We start from the raw sequence: 20,226 nt of genomic DNA on the forward strand, positions 1-20,226 counted from the left end.
CATATGAACTTCTTTAGTATTCCTCTTGGATATTAAGTTCTTTTCCAGAAATGTGTTACCAATTTACATTGTCACCCAGCCTCTATATGAAAGCTTCTATAATATTGTACTCAAACCATGACTGTTTTTTTTCTCTCTGATGATTTCATGAGTCCCAAATGGTATAACACTTTTTGTCTTATCATTTCATACATTATTAATGAAGTTGGACAGTTTTCTTATGTGTGTTACCTACTTGTATCGATATTATCAGTGAATTGTCTATTTGTGCCTTTTCTCCTTTTATTTTTACTGGGGTGTTAGTATTTTTTCTTATTAATTTAATGACTTCCTCATATTTTAAGATGCCAACCACTTGTCCATCACGTTTATTAGAAATTTCTCTTTTTTTTTGCAGTTTGCCCTTTGCCTTTCATTTTGTTCATAATTATTTTGATTTTTCAAATATATTTTTAAGTAATATCATAGAGAATTTATTGCTAAAACATAAGAAGGAAGTAACAGAGAAAACTACAGATAAATCTAGCATGTGGTCTTATTTTTTTTTTAAGATTTTATTTATTTATTCATGAGAATATGCACAGAGAGAGAGAGAGAGAGAGGCAGAGACACAGGCAGAGGGAGAAGCAGGCTCCATGCAGGGAGCCCGATGTGGGACTTGATCCCCAGTCTCCAGGATCATGCCCCAGTCAGAAGGCAGGGGCCCAACCGCTGAGCCACCCAGGCATCCCCCTAAATTGTTTTAATTATTATAACATTTAAATATGTCATACAGCATGACATCCTTCATTCTTTTTTTAAAAAAATATTAGACAATTGCAAACAAAAAAGCAGGGTAATGATCTTTGCTAGATGAGGTTCAGGACAAAAAGCACTAAACACATGAAGAAAGATGTGTTATGATGCTAAAGCATGCAGTTAAAAATGAAAAGACATGTTATGGGGCACCACGGTGGCTCAGCAGCTGAGCATCTGCCTTGGCTCAGGACGTGATGCCAGATCTCGGTTCTGGCTGTACATGGATCTGCAGTGGCAAATTGGTACAGTATCTGTGAGTGACACTTTGGCAATATGGGACACTATTTCAACAGTCTGAATCCTTCAATTGCACGATTCCACTTCGAGGAATTTATTTGAGAGATTTACTTGCACTCACATAAATGAAATACGTATGAAGATGTACATGTGAAATGTTGCAGCTCTTTGACAGCAGGCATTTTTAAACAACCTCATTTTCATCTCTACAGACCCCATTAAATAAATTATATTATGTCCTTAATGGCAAATGTCAAAAAATAATGACAGGTGCTGAAATAAAAAGATTTTCAAGGGCAGCCCCAGTGGGTGGCATAGTGGTTTAGCGCCGCCTGCAGCCTGGGCTATGATCCTGGAGACCTGGGATCGAGTCCCACATCAGGCTCCCTGCATGGAGCCTGCTTCTCCTTCTGCCTGTGTCTCTGCCTCTCTCTCTCTCTCTCTCTCTCTGTGTGTCTCTATAAATAAATAAATAAATAAATAAATAAATAAATAAATAAATAAATTTTCAAGATACATTTAATGGGGGACAAAAGCAAATCTGTTACAGGGTAGTACAGTACTATCATGTAGAATAGTGTGTGTATGTTTTCCTTATTTAAAAAATAAAGGTGGGATCCCTGGGTGGCACAGCGGTTTAGTGCCTGCCTTTGGCCCAGGGCGCGATCCTGGAGACCCTGGGATCGAATCCCATGTCGGGCTCCCGGTGCATGGAGCCTGCTTCTCCCTCTGCCTATGTCTCTGCCTCTCTCTCTCTCTCTCTCTCTGTGTGTGACTATTGTAAATAAATAAAAATTTAAAAAATAATAATAATGGTGAAGAAATTACCAAGAGTGGTTACCCATAGGAAAAGGTGGAAGCTGTGCAGAGAGGGGACAGGCAAGGGAAGAAGACTTGCACACTTCTGTTTTTATGCACACTTATGGATTTTTGTTTTTTTATCATATCACCAGTACATTATTTCAGGTGAACTTCAGAATTACTTTGTCAGGTTTCCCCCTACTATTTCATAGCAAAACTTTAAAAATATTGTTTATGATCATGTATACAGTAGTCCCTCCACATCCGCGGTTTCTCTTTCTGCGGTTCTGATCACCTGTGGTCACTGTGGTCTGGAAGTAGATGATTCTCCCCTGACTTATTATCAGGGGTGAATGGTAGCCTAAGGCTCTATCACAATGCCTACATCATTCACCTTACTTCACCTCACCATCTAGGCATTTATCATGTCACAGAATCGCAAGAAGAAGGGGGAGTACAGATATTTTAAGAGAGAGACCACATTCACATTACTTTTATTACAGTATATTGTTACAACTGTTAAATTTTATTATTGGCTATTGTTTTTTTTTTTTTTTAAAGATTTTATTTATTCATGATAGTCACAGAGAGAGAGAGAGAGAGAGGCAGAGACACAGGCAGAGACACAGGCAGAGGGAGAAGCAGGCTCCATGCACCGGGAGCCCGACGTGGGATTCGATCCCGGGTCTCCAGGATCGCGCCCTGGGCCAAAGGCAGGCGCCAAACCGCTGCGCCACCCAGGGATCCCCTATTATTGGCTATTGTTAATCTACTGTGCCTAGTTTATAAGTTAAACTTTATCATAGGTATGTGTGTGTAGGAAAAAACATATTTGGTTTGGCACTATCTCCAGTTTCAGGCATCTGCTGGGGGGTCTTAGAATGCATCCCCCCACAAGTAAGGAGGGGCTCACTGTATTTCAGTTAGTAAAGCTGGGATATTGTTTTCTCTGTTAATGAATAGGAATCATTTCTTGGTCCTAACTGTCTTGTAGTCCTTCCAGGTTGAGACTTAGGGAACTTAGGTGGGAAAGAAGGATCTCTAGATCTGGATTGCTTTTTCCCCTGTGTATCAGTGGATATGACATGCTGACTTTTGTTCCTCCAACGGACTGTAAGGTCTACAAATGGAAGACTTTTAAAAAAATTGGTCTTGCCACTGGAGTGTGACACCCCAGTGCTTAGAACAATGCCTGGCACATAGGAGTTACACAGTAGGGCAGCGTAATTCATTCTATAAATCCTTATTGGGTGCATACTATGTGGCACTGTTTTAGACATGTGGGGTACATCAGAGGAGAAAGCAAAGATCTCTGCTGTTGTGTAACTTTCTTTTCTCTGCTGCCTGCCCCTTAAATTTACTTGCTGTGAATGGTACCTTCTATCTAGTTGCCCAACTGAGAAACTCCCAGAAACCTGGGAGTTGATTCCTTTGTCTTCTTCATCCTTAACATCTAGTTAACCACCAGGACCCCCTGAACATCTTCAGAATCTGTCCTCCTTCTTCATCCAAATAATCCCTTCCTGGGCCACTGTCATCTCTCAAATTACTATTGACATTTTGGGCTGGGTAATCCTTTGTTATGAGGCTGTCCTGCACATTGTAGGATGTTTGGCAGCATCCCTGGCTACACTCACCAGATGCCAGTAGCACCCTCCCTTCTCCCACCACAGTTGTGACAACTAAAAATGTCTCTAAATACTGCCACATTTTCCCAGGGGGAATATCCATATGGTTGAGTGCCACTGCTCTAGATCATACTGTTGGAGGGCATGACCCATATCTGTCTGCTCTGCTTGGCTGGGTCTGTGAAGGTTTCACAAAGAGGCATAAAAACTGGGTCTTACAGGATGAGCAAATGTTCACCAAGACACAAGGAAATGGGAGAATATTATGGGTCAAGAGGACAGCACATGGAAACTCTTAGAAGTATGAAATGACCTGGCACATCCAAGGCTGTGGGTTGTTTAGTATGGCTGGAATGTCACTGCCCATGGCAGATGGACAGGAGCTGATCCTGGAAGGGGGAGAGTGCAAGTCTTGGAAGGCTTGTGTGTCACACACCAGTGACTTTATCCTGTAGGCCAGCCAGTTCTCAACTGTCATGTCACAACACTTGGGTGTGTTGTAATCGCTTCTGAGGTGAGGTGTCTCAAGTCATAACTCAAAACAAGATTTTAAAATCAATAAAGCAATAGAGTGAACCAAGGTGAAGTTATGCCTGTAATACTGTCTCACTCATTTTGAATTTTGCTGTACTTTGTGCGATGGCAGGGGCAGGGGTGCTTAATTTACAACCTGTGCTCCCCCTGTACTCTGCATGCTGAGGAAGTGTGTCTCACATGAATTACATGACCCCGAGTGCGTCGTGGCAGAAAAGAGGTTGAGAACTGCTACTATCCACCCAGGAAGAATCAACCATTTTTAAAACGAATGAGTGAACAAAATTAAGTTAGCATTCTGGAACAAGCCCTTTGGCTGAAAGGTAGAGAATGGATGTTGCAGGACCATCCTGGGGATAGGGACACCAGTTAGGGCACTGATGCTGGGTTCAGGTATGTCACAGTGGGAGTCTGCTTGAGGCAGAGGCAGAAGAAATGAAAGTACTTGAGAACTGTTAAGGGTTTATGCTTAATAGGATTTCATGAGCAGATGAGGGAGCTGAGTGAGGAGGAAGAGCTAGGATGACATCTAGACTCTAGTTTGGCTGATTAGGGATGCAGGAGCCGATCAGGATGGGGAAGGGAAGTTCAAGATAATGTTATAGGCAAGTTATTATTGGGAGCTTGTGGAGTATCAGGGTGGCGGTGTCCAGGTAAGCACAGTTATTATTGGGAGCAATGGGAGAAGTGGAGACAGTTGTTGAGATTGGTCAGGAAAAGTCTAGATAGAATAAGAAGACTATCAGTGTCAACACTGGATGGTACAGCTGGACTCAAGGATAGTACAGGTTGAGAAGGACGGAACTGGGAACTGGGATGCCAGCTAGGAGAGAATGGGAAAAGAGAGTTGGGGGAAGGCTTGGATGTGTATATTTGTGTCAGCCAATGGGTCTGCAGGGGCTGGATGGTGTTTGAGCCCATGGCATTCTCTCAAATTCACAATGGCCCTTATCCTTTCTAGGTGGCAGACACTAATTGGTGGACTTCTGCTTCACGTGTCATGGAAGCTGGGCTGGGCCGAGATCAACAGCACTTCAAGGTAGAACTACCTCTTCTTGCTTGATTCATGATTCATACCCTGCATTCTTTTCACATTATTTGATTTCTTCTGGTGTTACGTTGGGAAACACGGATGTATATTTGAGTTGCTTGATCTCTTAGTTCCTTTCTGAGATTTTAATGCTTTTATAACCGTATAGAACTCAAGGAGTTTTTAATTTAATGCTTTTAATGATTTTAATGCTTTTATAACCGTATAGAACTCAAGGAGTATTGTCCTGGTTAGTGATGTTACTAATATAATATTAGAATTAATTGAGATACATAATTTATAACACTGTATTAAGTGAGCTTTGTGTTAGGTCATAGGAGCACAGTATATGGGTTTCTAAATCAATTTAAAATTTTTTTGTAAATTTTTAATTTTGAAATTATTTACTACTTTACAGAACAGTTAGAAATAGTGCAAAGAACCTCTGTACCCTTTACTCATATTCCTCAATTATTATTTTACCTTGCTTCTTCCATCATTTTCTCTTGAGATAAATATATATAAAATATATATATATATACATTTTTTTCCTGAACTGTATAAGTTACAGATTTGAGAATAAAATGCCTGTTTTCTTTATTTCTAAATTCTTTAGTGTGATTTTTCTTTTTTTTCTTTAAGAATTTATTTAAGGGAGAGAGAGAGAGAGAGCGTGCACAAATGAGAGGGGCAGAGGGAGAGGGAGAGAGAGAATCCCTAGTGGACTTGGTGCTAAGTGCAGAGTCAGATGCAGCGCTTGATCCCATAGCCCTGAGATCACAACTTGAGCCAAAACCAAGAGTCGGTTGCCCAACCAACTGCGCCACCCAGGCACCCCTTTAGTGTGTATTTTCTAAGAGCAAGGACATTTTCTTACATGGCTGCAGCTCAGTAATCAAAATCAGGAAATTAATATTGATGCAATACTATTATCTACAGACCAAATTCATAGTGGAAGAAGAGATTGGTCAACAATGCATTAGAATTTTTTAAAATATTTTATTTATTTATTCATGAGACACACAGAGAGAGAGGCAGAAACACAGGCAGAGGGAAAAGCAGGCTCCCTGTTGGGAACCCGATACAGGACTCCATCCCAGGGCCCCAGGATCACAACCTGAGCCAAAGGCAGACGCTCAACCACTGAGCCACCCAGGCATCTCAAAATTTACCATTTAAAACAATTTGTAAGTGTACAGTTCATTAGCATTAAGTGCATTCACAGTGTTGTGCAACCGTTACCACCATCCATCTGCGGAAATTTCCCATCATTCCAAACAGAAATTCCATAACAAACAATAACTCCCCACCTTGCCTTCCCTCCCACCAGCTCCCAGTAACCACCTTTCCATTTTCCATCTCTATGACTTTGCCTACTATAGGTACCTCATTTAAGTGGAAGCATACAGTATTTGTCCTTTTGTCAGTCATTATTTCACTTACTGTCTTCAGAATTATCACAAGTAAAAAAAAAAAAAAAGAATTATCACAAGTATCAGGATCTCCTCCCTCTTTGAGGCTGAATAATATTCTGTTGCATGTATACACTGCGATTTGTTTACCCATTCATCTGTTGGTGGAATTCTTCTTCTGCCTTTTTTTTTTTAAAGATTTTATTTATTTGTGAGAGAGGCAGAAACACAGGCAGAGGGAGAAGCAGGCTCCCTACTGGGAGCCCAATGAGGGACTCCATCCCAGGATCGCGGGATCACGCCCTGAGCTGAAGGCAGATTTCAACCACTGAGCCACCCAAGCATCCCCTTCTGCTTTTTGAGGGAGGGGAAGGAGGAATGACTTTAAACTGGATAAACTCAAAGATTCTTAGGTTCTTTGCCCTGGAAGAAGTGATCTTTCAATGTTAAAAATTTGAGACCCAGTAGACACTGTTGTCCCTCGAACTTACGTGATGCTTGGCTCTACCCATTGCAGATCTGTGGTCATACCCTCTTTCAGTCCCCCCTGCTAAATTCTCAGTGACCATCTCACTTCTGTCTCCTGGACTTTGTTAGGTGGCTTCACAGCCTTACACATGGTGTCGGCTCAGTTAAGCTCCTGTCAAAGATCTTAGCATCTTAGTTTGTAGTGGATCTCGTGATTAATGACCGCTGGCACAGCTCAGGATTTCTAGTTGCCATGGACCCTTGGTAGAAGGGAGTGACCAGGTGGCTAGCAGCAAGGACCTGGCCCCAATGTTCCTTCGTGTGTTGCCAGGATAGGTTTGTGTTTGCCACGGTTGCGTTTCCTACTGGGCTTGGCTTTCTGATTGTATCAGTAGAGAACTGAAGCCCAGCTTTGCTGTGTGATTGTGCACTTAGGTAGAGATAGCAGAGGTTGGACCCTACTAAAAATAAAAACAGCAGCAGGCAGACAGCTTGGAGTCCCTGAGGTCATTGCGGAATGGGGATTGTACCAGTGGGTGGTCCTCAAATCAATATTTAATAACATATGCCACGAGAGCTCATTTAGACTCCTTATAGCCTGGAGTATAGGAGAATCCCAAATTCCTTCTTAAAACAAGTCACAGAACCTGGCATCACATTTCCTACTTTGCAGAGAGGCCATATCTGCTGTGTTGGTCAATCTCTGGCCATGTCCTGTATTGACTCCATTGAGTGACCTGATGGAATCAATCTTCTCTAGGATTTTTACTTGGCAACCGTGATCACCAAGTGTTGGATGACACCCTGAGGCCTTCTGTCTTTAAAGAGATAGCACTGGTTTTTAGGCACAAGTTTGTCTTTATATGGCAGCTACTGCCACTGCCAGACAATCAGACAGTTGCAGAACAGCAAAGTGATTTTTCTAGCAGATGTTGAAATCCTGTGCTGTAGACTCTGTGTTTCCAAAACATGATCCAGAAAACTGACCAGACATCTGGCAGTGAGACCACGGCATTGGTTACTAGAGTCTGGAACCATTGCTTATAGAATCAGGTGTGATTTCATTGGAGACTTTTCATACCATCCTTTGGCTCCTTTATTACCAGAATACATTTTTAAATAAAGATATTTTGAAAGTAATGTGTACATACTACTTTTTTCACTATATCTAAAACAGCAATTTTTTAAAAAGATTTTATTTATTTATTCATGAGACACACACACACACACAGAGAGAGAGAGAGAGAGAGAGAGAGAGAGGCAGAGACACAGGCAGAGGGTGAAGCAGGCTCCATGCAAGGAGCCTGATGTGGGACTTGATCCCGGGTCCCCAGGATCACACCCTGGGCTGCAGGTGGCGTTAAACCACTGCGCCACGGGGGCTGCCCTAAAACAGCACATTTTTAACTCCCAAGTTTTCAAGTATGAGAAGCTCTAAGTGAATAATTCTATGCCACAATTCTTTTGTGACCAGAGGTTTCTAACAGATGAAGAAGAAAGCCCCACTCCTTAATTTTCCACTGAGAATCTTTGCTGGAGAACCATAAAAAATTTCTTTGGTAAAACCTCCAAATTAACTCAGTCCTGTCCCTAAAGAAATGAACAGTGAACAAATCAATTAGGATAGTTCTTTTTATGATTGATTTTTTGTTTTTAAGTGAAATAGCTCATCTTCATCAAAGTTACCAGTGGTTGGAGTTTCTCAAATATGTTTTAATGTGTTGGCATTTCATTTTGAGTGATTCTTAACAGTTTTATGAACAGTTACCTTTGCTCAGAGAGGAAAATTAACACTCAAATTCTTATGTTTTGGATATTTTTTCGTTGTTTTTTTTCCCAAGGAATTCTTTATGTGTATATGTAGGAATTACTTTTTGGGAATGATAAAACCAGCTTCCAAAGCGTTTTCAGGAAAGATACAGAAAGCCACTGAAGAGACATACTATTGAATAAAATCTGATTGGTGTTTGTGTGGTGATTATGGTAGTTCTCAGGTGAAAAGCCCATGAGACCAGGAATGGCAGAAGGACAAGATTTTTTTTCAGCTTTATTGAAGTATAATTGCCAAACAAAATTGTAAGATTTGTTTTTTAATTGTAAGATGTTTAAAGCGTACATTATGGTAACACAGTATACGTATACATTGTGAAAAATTCCTTCCATCTAGTTAATGAGCATATCCATCACATCACATATTTATTTGTTTGTTTTGGTGATAACATTTAAGTTCTACTCTTTTAGGAAACTTCAATAATATGACATAGTGTCATCAACTATAATCACCATTTTATGTATTAGATTCTGAGACTTTATCTTATAGCTGAAAGTTTGCACCCCTTTATCCACTTCCTCTATTGACCCACCCTCAGCAACCACCTTTCTTTTCTTTGTTTCTGTGAATTTGAGTTTTTGTCTTTGTTGTTTTTTAGTTTTTCCTTTTTTAAAGACTCCATGTATAATTCTTAATACCATACGGTATTTTTCTTTCTTGGGATAGGAGTTTTGGACCTTCAAATTTTATAATGGCTGCAGGTCATGCCCATACCACCCAATGCGAAGGAATCTACTGAACTCACACTTTAGTGTCGACCACACTTCATATTGCTGCTGAATCCTGTCCATAGAGTGTTTTGCAACAACTTAACTCTACCTTTGTAGCAGGAAAGCCACCACAGACCTCATAAACAGATGGGTGTGACTGTGTGCCAATAAAATGGTATTTTCAGCAACAGGCAACAGGTGGGATTTGGCCTATGGGCGATAGTTTGCTGACTCTTATTCCAAGTTATGCACTGTGAAAAATTGTATCATCACAGGGTTCTTGAGTTCAGGTAACATTAAGGCTGAACTTTGTCAAGGGACTTGACCCGCTATGAGTCAGAGGAAGAATAAAGAATGAAGGAGGAAATGTCTAAGAATAGTAGGAAATAGAACATTGAGTAAAATTCTTGGAGAATCATATTCACCCATAATGGACGCCCCCGCCCCAAAATGAAATTTAGGCATCTGCTTTAAGTAGGGAGTTAATATGTGTAGAAGTCAAAAGAAAATGAAGAAGAATGTATGCAGAAGTCCTTGTACACTGTAAAGCAAATATTGACTTTACAGTTGTGAAGTATTACTGTTATAGGTAATGCCAATAGTCTACTTGAACCCATCTTGTGGCCTGGTATTTTTGTGTTTGGAATCTGTTTTTAGCTCCACTAGGTGTCAGCATAACGCAGAGAATTTTTCAGAACTCAGCTCAAGGAGCCATTTAGGCACCCATGAACAGATAAACTTCTGAGTGTTTTGAGGGAGCAGATGTTCCTTCCATAATGCATGCTCTATTTGAAAAACAAGTGATTTAATTTAATTAGCCTTCATCTCAATAACAACAGTTTTTTAATTCATGGCAACAGACTATTGTTAGCTTCTTGTGAAATGCTTTATTCATCAGGGCTCACAGGGACAGAAGAGTGTGCACAAAAAGAAAAACAAACAAGCCCAAGACTCAAACAAGATGCCATACTTGTGCTTGTAAATCATGTAAGAAAACCTATGTATCTCCACAACTTTCAAAGCAGATCCCAGGACAAATAGTCTTTTCCCCCAGGAGTTACTGTGAGATGCCTCCCTGCGCACACAGATACACACACTCCCTGGCTCAGCAGCTCCCCAGAGGTCCTCATGCTGCAGAGACCCAAGATTCTTTCAGGGCATCTCAGGATATAATTCCGTCTTGCCCCCTTTGTTGGCACATAGACAATGAAAGAATAAACCAGCATGGGAGGCCCAGGTGGTGCCACCTTATAAATTACAGATGCAGAAAAGATGCATTCAGTGGTATGTGCCTGGTTTGTTCCCAATATGCAGGTATTTGGCTATTGTAGAATCTTAGAGTTGCAGTGGTTGACTTTATATATATTATATAATATAGGACTATATATACAGATAGTCTTAGCTCAGGCTGCTATAACAAAAATATCAGAGATTGGATGGCTTAAACAGCAAACATTGATTTCTCACAGTTCTGGAGGCTGGAGGTCCAACATCAGGGTGCCAGCATAGTTAGGTTCTGGTGAGGACCTTTTCTTGTCTATTTTGTTGTATCCTTCCATGGTGGAGGGGGAGGGGAAGGAGGGAGGAAGAGAGAGATTGGGGGCGGGGAGAAAGCATGGTCTTATCTCTTTTATAAGGGCACTAATCCCATCATGAAGGTTCCAACCTCATGACCTGATTACCTCCCAAAGGCCCCACCTCCAAATTCATCATGCTGGGGTTAGGAAGTCAACATACGAATTTCGAGGGAACACAAGCATGTAGCCCATAGCAGAGAGTGCAGTCAGGGTAACTTCTTTGGAAGGCAGTTTTGTAACCCATTCTGCACTTTGAGTCATGTATCTTTGAACAGCAATTCCACTTCAGGGAATTTGTCCTGATAGTGCAAAAAATGAATATGAAAAGGGAGTATATTCAAGGATAACGGTCATTGCATTAAAATAATGAAAAGAGGATTAACTTCAGTGTGCAGCAATAGCCTATTAGGCAATTATTGATAATTCAGTGATGATTTTTTGACACAGAAAGATGTTAAGCAGATTATGGAACCCAGTGTACAGCAGGATCCCATTTTTGTGGCAGTGTTCATGTATGTGCATCTGGGCACTGTTTGGAGGGAGACCTAACAAGGTATTAACAGTGGTTATTTTTGGGTAGTGGGGCTGTAATTGTAATGTTTTTCTTGATTATCTGTATTTTGAAAATTTTCTAGCATGGATAAGTATGACTTTTTAAAAAAGAAAATGAGACAAATTATTATAGAAAACAAAATGACTGCCTCCATACAAGTTTCTGAGTTCATGTCTATTGAAAAAAACATGTTTGTTTCTCAATTCAGTTAGTTTCCCGTTGTCACAGTTATAGGTTACAACATGATTATTAGAAACGTTTACTGCAGGGCGCCTGGGTGGCTCAGTCATTAAGCATCTGCCTTCAGCTCAGGTCATGATCCCAGGGTTCGGGGATAGAGCTTTAAAAAAAAATCCAATAAGCCAGATAACATTAACAATTGAACTTTACAAAGAAAAACTGTCAGAAAGTAAAAGGAGGAGATGAGGCACCTGGATGGCTCAGTCAGTTAAGCATCTGCCTTCGGCTCAGGTCACGATCTTGGGGTCCTGGGATCAAGCCCCACGTTGGGCTCCCTGCTCAGTGGGGAACTTGCTTCTCCCTCTCCTCCCTAACTTGAGCTCTCTCTTACTCTAGTGCTATCTCTGTCTCTTTCTCTTAATAAATGGATAAAATCTTAAAAAAAAAAAAAAGATTATTGCTTATTGTTAGAATTCCCCATTAGGGCCAATTCAAAGAGGCAAATGGTAGGATGTACGTACTTTTTGCTTTCATCCCTGCCCTTAAAAACCCAGTAGCTATAAACACTGGCAATTCTGTTCAGAGCAAAGTCTCTGAAGGGCTTAAGAAAAGCATAGAAAGAAATGTGAATTAGGGTCATGCCTGGAGTATTCTGGTATATTTTGTTACTGTTGTTTTCCCTTCTATCAATCTAAAGAAGGAAGGGGAAATCTCTTTTTAAATTACAAAGTAATACGTGATGATTCCTTCAGCATATATTTGAGTGTCTAGCATATATAGCAGACATTATTCTTGGTGTGTAGGGGGGTGTGTACAGTGAACAAAACAGTCAAAAACCCTTGCCCTCATAGAGCTTACCTTCTGGTTGACAAGAAACAAAGGAAAATGGAAGTACATGATATGTCAGATGGCAGTAAGTTTAGAGAAAAATGACGCCAGATAGGGGAATAGGCATGTGTGTGGGGGTGTGTGTGTGTCTGAGTGTGTTCTAGTGGATGGGAATGGGGGTGGTTACTTGACTCACAAGATAAGATAAGATAAGATAAGATAAGATAAGATAAGATAAGATAAGATGACTTTTGAGCAGAGGTCTGGTGATGTGAGAGAGTGGGCCATGCAGGTGTCTGGAGGGAGAGGGTTCCGGGTGGGGAAGCAATAGCAAGCCCCAGGGTGCTTGGCACACTTGATAACCAACCATAAGGCCAGAATGCAGTTTTATTTTCCTTATAAATGCAAACATCATTGTGGATAACTTTAACTGCCTTTAAATACTGTATAGAGTATGCATATTTTTAAAGCTTTTGGTAAGAGTAACAAAGTAGTATGTATGTGTGTGTGTATATATATATGTATATATATATATTTGTAACTTTTTTTTTTGGCTATTTGTCTTATGTGTGTGTGAGAGAAATACACACACACACACATTCACATACACATAAATACCTGGTTTTTGCCCACTATTTTTCTTTTATGGAGTTGATTTTTTTTCTTATTGAGTTGTAAATACTCATTACACATTAAGAATATGAAATTCCAGCCTGTTTTCTATGTTGCCAATAGTTGTTCCTAGCTTGTTAATCACCAGTTGATTTTTTTAAAAGACTTTTACTTATTTGACAGAGAAAGAGTGAGAGAGCACAGGCAGGAGGAGCAGCAGCAGGCAGAGGGAGAGGGAGAAGCAGGCTCTCCACTGAGCAGGGAGCCCAACATGGGATTCAGTTTCAGGACCCTGGGATCATGACCTGAGCCAAAGGCAGACACTTAACTGACTGAGCCACCCAGGCATCTCATCTCTTGATTTTCCGTATGGTATTTTTTGGCCAGTGCATTTTGTGTAGGTGGATTTATCAATCTTCCCTAATGGCTTCTGTCTTTGGAGTTATGTGTAGAAAAACCAGAACATTTATTGAGTATTGTGCCATGCACAGCTCTATTCTTGTGTGTCCTTCCTCTGCCCTCACGCATAGTGACCTAAGTGACCCTTAGGGGTCACCTACATACCTCCAGCCCTAGATGACCTGACCTAGAAGAACGGGCACAGCCCAGGAAAATGTGTGAAATTTGTCCATCCCTTAGAGCTCTTGACTAAAGTTTTTCAGCTGACTGCTGGAACATTCCTTGGCAGCAAAGAGAGCTCTTTATAATTCCCAAGGATCTGGATAACCATGTGCATGTTATAAGGTTATGCTCTTCAGTGCCCAGAACCAGGTATAATTTCCATCACTTAATCTCCCTGGAAAATAATCGTCCATTTTAGCAGAGTTAACTAGGATTTTAAAATCACAATTTCATTCTGTCCTGAAGAAATATTTTTTGTCTTTTAAAAAAGATTTTATTTGAGAGAGAGACAGAGCATGAGCATGGGGGAGGAGGCAGAGAGAGAGAAAGAAACAGACTCCCTGCTGAGTAGGGAGCCCAATGCGGGGCTCAATCCCAGAACCCTGAGATCATGACCTGAGCTGAAGTCAGCTGCCCAGGCTGAGCCCTCACAGGCCCAATATTTTTCTAAAACTATTTCAAGGGGGTGCTTGGGTGGCTCAATCAGTTGAGTGACTGACTCTGCTTTAGCTCACATCATGATATCAGGGTCCTGGAATCAAGTCCCACATTGGGCTCCACTGCGAGTCTGCTTGGGATTCTCTCTCTCCCTCTCCCTCTCCCCCTCCCCCCATTTGTGTGCTCTATCTCTCTCACTCTCAAATAAATAAATCTTTTATTAATTTTTTTATTAAAGATTTTATTGGGGCAGCCCGGTGGCTCAGCGGTTTAGCGCCTGCCTTCGGCCCAGGGCATGATCCTGGGGACCCCGGATCAAGTCCCATGTCCGGCTCACTGCATGGAGCCTGCTTCTCCCTCTGCCTGTGTCTCTGCCTCTCTCTGTTTCTCATGAGTAAATAAATAAAATCTTTAAAAAAAATAAAAATAAAGATTTTATTTATTTATTCATGAGAGACACAGAAAGAGGCAGAGACACAGGCAGAGGAAGAAGCAGGCTAGGCAGGGAGCCCGATGCGGGACTCAATTCTGGGACTCCAGGATCATGCCCCAGGCCGAAGGCAGGCACTAAACCGCTGAGCCACCCAGGGATCCCCCAAATAAATCTTTTAAAAACAAAATATTTCATGAGATGACAAAAGGACAAGAAAGCACTGCCTTGTAGTTCTGTCCTCACCTTGTCTCCACACAGCCTGGAAAAGTATGGGAAACTCAGTTGTCATGCATTTTATTTACCCCAGGCAACTGTTGCTAGGCCTGACCTGTCCATGTTACCATAGCATATTAACTGATAGTCGTGGAAACCTTGTGGGCCAGAGATCCCATTTCTGAATCCTGAAGCAGCAAGTATAAACTATTCTTCAAATTATGTTCACCTGCCCGTGGACTATACTCTCTGCAGCAGGTCCTCTCTGGGAGGGAGACAGCATGCACACCTGTGACTGCGAGTCTGTTTCCTATTTCTCCTTCTGGTGTGTAAATTAAACAAGATTGATGTTGCAAAGAATTTAGGAATGAATAGCTAGTGAAGAACAGACTTGTGACAAAGTCTTACTGAACCTCAAGAGACTTTTACTGCTGTGAGTAATGGACCAAGGTGGGAATGTTGTATCTCTTCTACTTCCCCACCCCAACCCTTTACCCACTTCAACTTTGAGGTTGTTTTTTTTTTTTTGTATAGATAGATACATAGATAGACAGACAGACAGATTGATTGATTTGAGCAAGAAAGAGCACAAAGAAGGAGAGGGAGAAGCTAAGCAGGGAGTCTGTTGTGGGGCTCAATCCCAGGACCCTGAGATCATGACCTGAGCTGAAGGCAGACGCTTAATCAAATGAGCCACCCAGGCACCCCTAACTGGGTTTTATCTCAAATATCACTTATTAGAGGAAGGTTTCCCTATCCTCACTTACTAGATCAGATACCCTTATGGTACAGCCTAGTCCTTTACTTTCCTTAAAACATTCATCCGTGTAACATTTGACTTTTATTTATATGAGCAAAACACACAGGACTCCCACCTTTGTGAAACTTACGGCTGACTTGAGACACATTAATAATATGTCTATTATATAGTATCTGGCTTTGATAATTAATGGGTTAATTGAAAGATAAATCAAGAAATCATTTTTGGATGAAAACACTCTATTTTGATTTAAGATGTATAAATGTGCACTAGTTTGCTAATCTCATGGAAGAGCTTTTTCATGGTGTATGGGTTGTCTACTGGGTTCCCTCGAGTGTTTTCTTGCATAAACTACACTTAACAGTGTACCCTGTGATTTTCAGTGGAAAGAGAACTTTGATACTTTGGAGCAATGTGAATGCACAGTTCTCAATTTTTAATTATTTTTCGGCCCCCGCCCCATCCTTTCACATTGGTTTTGCCCATATGTTTTGGCAGCACTGCCCCCAGTGATTCATATTTATTCCTCTCAATAGCAGCTATACTTTTTTGTTGGTGTGTGGAGGAGGGAGGCAGCTGTCTCTGATAAGAGCTCATGAGGGGCAAGACAGGGTCAGGCAACCAACTGCTTCTGCAGGCGTTGAAATTTCCCCATTAGTGCACGTTGCTTTGGTTCTGCCCACCTAGGTGAGTGCTGAATGAGGTGATTGTGGACAACATATGCATCAGTGCCCCTGCTCCTGGTCATAGTGCCATGGTTGAATCCAAATGCTCACACAGCTGCTCTGTAACATATCCCAGAAGTCTCTTTGGTTCTACTAGATCTGTGTTTGTTTTTTATAGTTAAAATAATTTCTTTGTATTTAGGGTAGAGGGTTAAAATACAATGTGTTTCCTTAGCCATGTTTTCTCTTTCACATCCATGGTCACTCAAATGCCCTGATGTCTCTTGGAGCATATGGTTGGGCAGGTGTTTTCTTTGTTTAAGAAGGAGCAGAGCACAGATGCCTGGAGCCTTACTGAGCTCACATCCCAGAGTACTGTGCCTGCAGCAGCTAGGCACACTATGTCACAAGTGCCCGACTTCCCTCCTTACCTGTGCTCCTCGTGGCAAGTGCTCTGGGCTGCCTTCTGGTGCTCAGCGGACCAGGGGCCTGGATCCAGTCTCCCTTGACCCTTGTGAGCTTTTCCTTCTAGGAAAGCCATTTCCTAGAAGAAGAGCAATTGGTTCAATGTTCTCCTTGACCCATTAGGAAAGAGAATGGCATCTTCCTTTTTCTGTTCGCCTTTTGGGTGCAAGTACAGACATGTCTTATTGCAGTGGCACTAGTAAGAACAGAGAATATTCCTTGGGTAATTAGCTGTTTGGTCTGCTACCAGAGCAAAATCATGCTGTGTTTTTAGCTTATTTTATATAGGTCAGTGTCTCCCATTAGATTATGAGGTCTTTGGGGGCAAAGTATGAAAGGGTGGCTTAAAGCTAGGGCTTTAGAGTCAGATGACCTGAAATCAAATTCTGGTTTTGCCATTACCAGCTTTTTTGACCACAGGCACATTATTTAAACTCTTTAGGCCTCAGTTTTCTGATTTGCACAATGGAAATAATGATAATATTTTCTTCATAAGGTTGTTGTGCTGTGTTTTAAACAAGCTCCATACCCAGTGTGGAGCCCAACGTGGGGCTTGGAATCATGACCCTGAGATCAAGACCTGAACTGAGATCAAGAGTTGGACACTTTACCAACTGAGCCATCCAGGCATCCCACACTGTGCAGATTTTTTAAAGACACAGCATAGAAAACATTTAGCATAGTGCCTTGTTTGTGGCAAGTGCTCAGTAAATGTTAACTGTGATGCTGCTGTTAATAATAATTCTGGTGCTGTCAGCACCTTGCAAATTGCTATAAATATTTGCTGAATGAATATATTCAGGAAGTAGGGTTTGGAGGCCTCAGTAGAGACTAGAGACATTTTAACACCAGGTTTGCTGGGAAGCGTACAAAAGCAGGTCTGATCACAGATGGAGTGCCTGCCCATGCTAATAAAGTTAATAAAGAACATTTCTTGAACAGGCACCATCCCAGGAGAGTGGTTCATTGAGTTAGCTGGGATTATTATGTTAAATTCTGCTGGAATGGTCTCATTTATTTCTATCTATTATTAGAATAACTCTAGGGACCAAATGCGTCGGTGACGGATGGGAGTGGCAAGTTGCAACCTCCGTGATCAGGGCTCTATGTAAAAACTGGAATTTTGCTTTTCTTCAAGAGAGCAAGAATCTAAACTGTTTTGAGAAAAGCAGTTTTGGGGCCACAGCGGAATCAAAGAAATGCACCCTTCTGAAGTCCTTAGAGATTTCAGGTTAGCGGTGGAAAACGTCAGCACATGGCCACCCAGTTCGAGTTCTAGCATTCTTTTAAAAATTCTGTCCTTTGACATTTGCTTCCTTTTGTTGTAGTTCCATGGAGCTGTTTGATATATTGCCTAGGTAAATAGTCTTTTTAAATTTTTAATAATTGGGCGTGAGTTCAAAGCCCTCTGGCTACTTAAAATCCAAAGAATAATGTTCACTGCCCCTTAAAAAAAAAATCAGATTTGTTCTCTCTCCTGAACTGCAGGAAGCCCTCTTCCATCTCCAGCTTGTCTGTGCCCTGTCGTGGGACAGGGAACAGACAGGCTGTAGCTGGATAGCTTTGTCAGCCTTCCTCACTGTCAGTGGGCACAGACCATGTCACACTCCACGGGTCACTCAGAGATTTTAAGACAAGCACCATTGTCATATTTGGTGCATCCAAAGGGTCATGCCTTCCAACTAGGCCATTCGGACAGAAGATGACAGAAACATTATGGCCTCTTTCCCTCTTCCCAGATCTGATGTTTCAACGTGGCTTCCTGCTTCGGTGCTGTTTGTGGGTATAATCTATGCTGGTTCCAGAGCATTATCCAAACTGGTAAGTGTTAGAGACTTTTTAGAGAGACAGTTTCTCTTTCCTCTTCCCCTCTGCTTTTTAACTAACTGCACTTTGGATCAACAGGGGACAGAATCAACTTTCATAATGATACAGCCGGATTGGAGAGCAACATGGGGCCTTATGCGCTTCTCCCTGGATTGAGGATAACCAGATTACTGGGTTGGGCCAACTTGTTTTACAAGATGAAGAGGCATAAATGGAGGTGCAGGGAAAGAAAGAAGGGATACTTATGGAGCCTGACACAGACAGGGTTAGCCCACTCTGCCTGAATGCAGGCTGTCCTCGGGAACAGGGTGAGTAGGCTCAGCCTTCTCCGTGCTTCTGAGGAACTGTAATGTAACCCTGCCATTGCTGACATGGACTGGGGGTGCTGGACTCAGCACATACCCTGCAAAGCATGGGTACCCAGTACATGGCGACACTAGTAAAACAAGTGTCCCCCTGTTCTCCCACCGCAGCCACCCAGGTTTGAGCTTCTCGAAGGAGGGAACTGTAAAGGATAACTTATTCCAGTTACATTATATGAAAATTTAGTTATTTTCCCATCAAAAGAAAATCCATTGATACTACCGTTGACCAGAGACTCAGAACGAGGTTTAAAAATCAGTTATGCCTCTTCCTGTCTTGTACCCCGACTGCTCATACTGTTTTTATTTCTGAGAAAATGATTGTATTCTGACTTTTGGAGAAATGTGAAATTTGTGAAGCAATTTAGACTTTTTATGCAAAGTTTGTTGTTATGTCGGTCCCTTAGGTCTCGGATACAAAAACACTAAAACAAACACAAAATCTGCCTACCTGCACAGCATTATTATTGTTAGGACAACCCTGAAGTTGCAAAATAGCAGTTGAGAGTTACAGGGGTAATTTCTAAATTAAATCATCATTTTTCTTTCATGATTCATACACTTGAGTCATTGGGATGATGTGTTCAATGGGAGAGAAACGTCCTGGGTGGGCCCAGCAAATGACCCACAGCACATATTGGTGCTCAGCCCAGAACCTGAGACCTGCCCCAGCTTCCAGCTGCCCCTTCTGGATTCTGTTGGCTTCTGGGTCTGCTGCCTCGCTTTATGCCCTCTGGCCCGTAGAGGGCGCTCCCCCTCGTGTAGCTGAATACACAGGTGTTCATAAAAACAATGCATTTTTAAAGTGGTTTTTTATTTATTTTTTTAGGATAGACATAGAGAGAGAGAGAGAGAGAGAGAGGCACAGGCAGAGGGATAAGCAGGCTCCATGCAGGGAGCCTGATGCGGAACTCGATCCCAGGTCTCCAGGATCAGGCCCTGGGCTGAAGATGGCACTAAACCGCTGAGCCACCCAGGCTGCCCCTTTTTTTAAGTTTTAATTTAAATTCCAGTTAGTTAACATACAGTGTAATGTCAGTTTCAGGTGTAGAATTTAGTGAGTAAACACTTGATAAAACACCCGGTACTTCTCACAAGTGCACAACTTAATCCCCATCACCTATAAAATCTACCTTCCCCACCTTCCTCCCCTCCGGTAACCAGCCATATGTTTCTTGGTTTGCCTCTCTTTTTGTTACCCCCCTATGTTCATTTGAAAAACAATGTATTTTTGTTCAAAGGC

The 20,226-nt window shown here is 41.6% G+C and overlaps 1 protein-coding gene across 16 annotated transcripts in view; it reads left to right on the forward strand.

Annotated features, from left to right (window-relative positions):
* TMEM241 (transmembrane protein 241) overlaps nucleotides 1-20,226 on the forward strand; it is a 112,084-nt gene that overhangs the window by 5,348 nt on the left and 86,510 nt on the right. For all 16 annotated transcript variants that reach the window (XR_003128596.3, XR_003128598.3, XR_007412114.1 and 13 more), the window contains exons 3-4: nucleotides 4,960-5,037; nucleotides 18,534-18,615. Coding sequence is in view for 9 of the 16 variants with exons in the window: in XM_025429320.3 (XP_025285105.1) it covers nucleotides 4,960-5,037; nucleotides 18,534-18,615 (160 nt within the window). In the remaining 7 variants the exon portion in view is untranslated. The remainder of the gene's footprint in view (nucleotides 1-4,959; nucleotides 5,038-18,533; nucleotides 18,616-20,226) is intronic.

The sequence above is a fragment of the Canis lupus genome, chromosome 7 (genome assembly GCF_003254725.2).
Source record: "Canis lupus dingo isolate Sandy chromosome 7, ASM325472v2, whole genome shotgun sequence".
Lineage (NCBI taxonomy): Eukaryota > Metazoa > Chordata > Mammalia > Carnivora > Canidae > Canis > Canis lupus.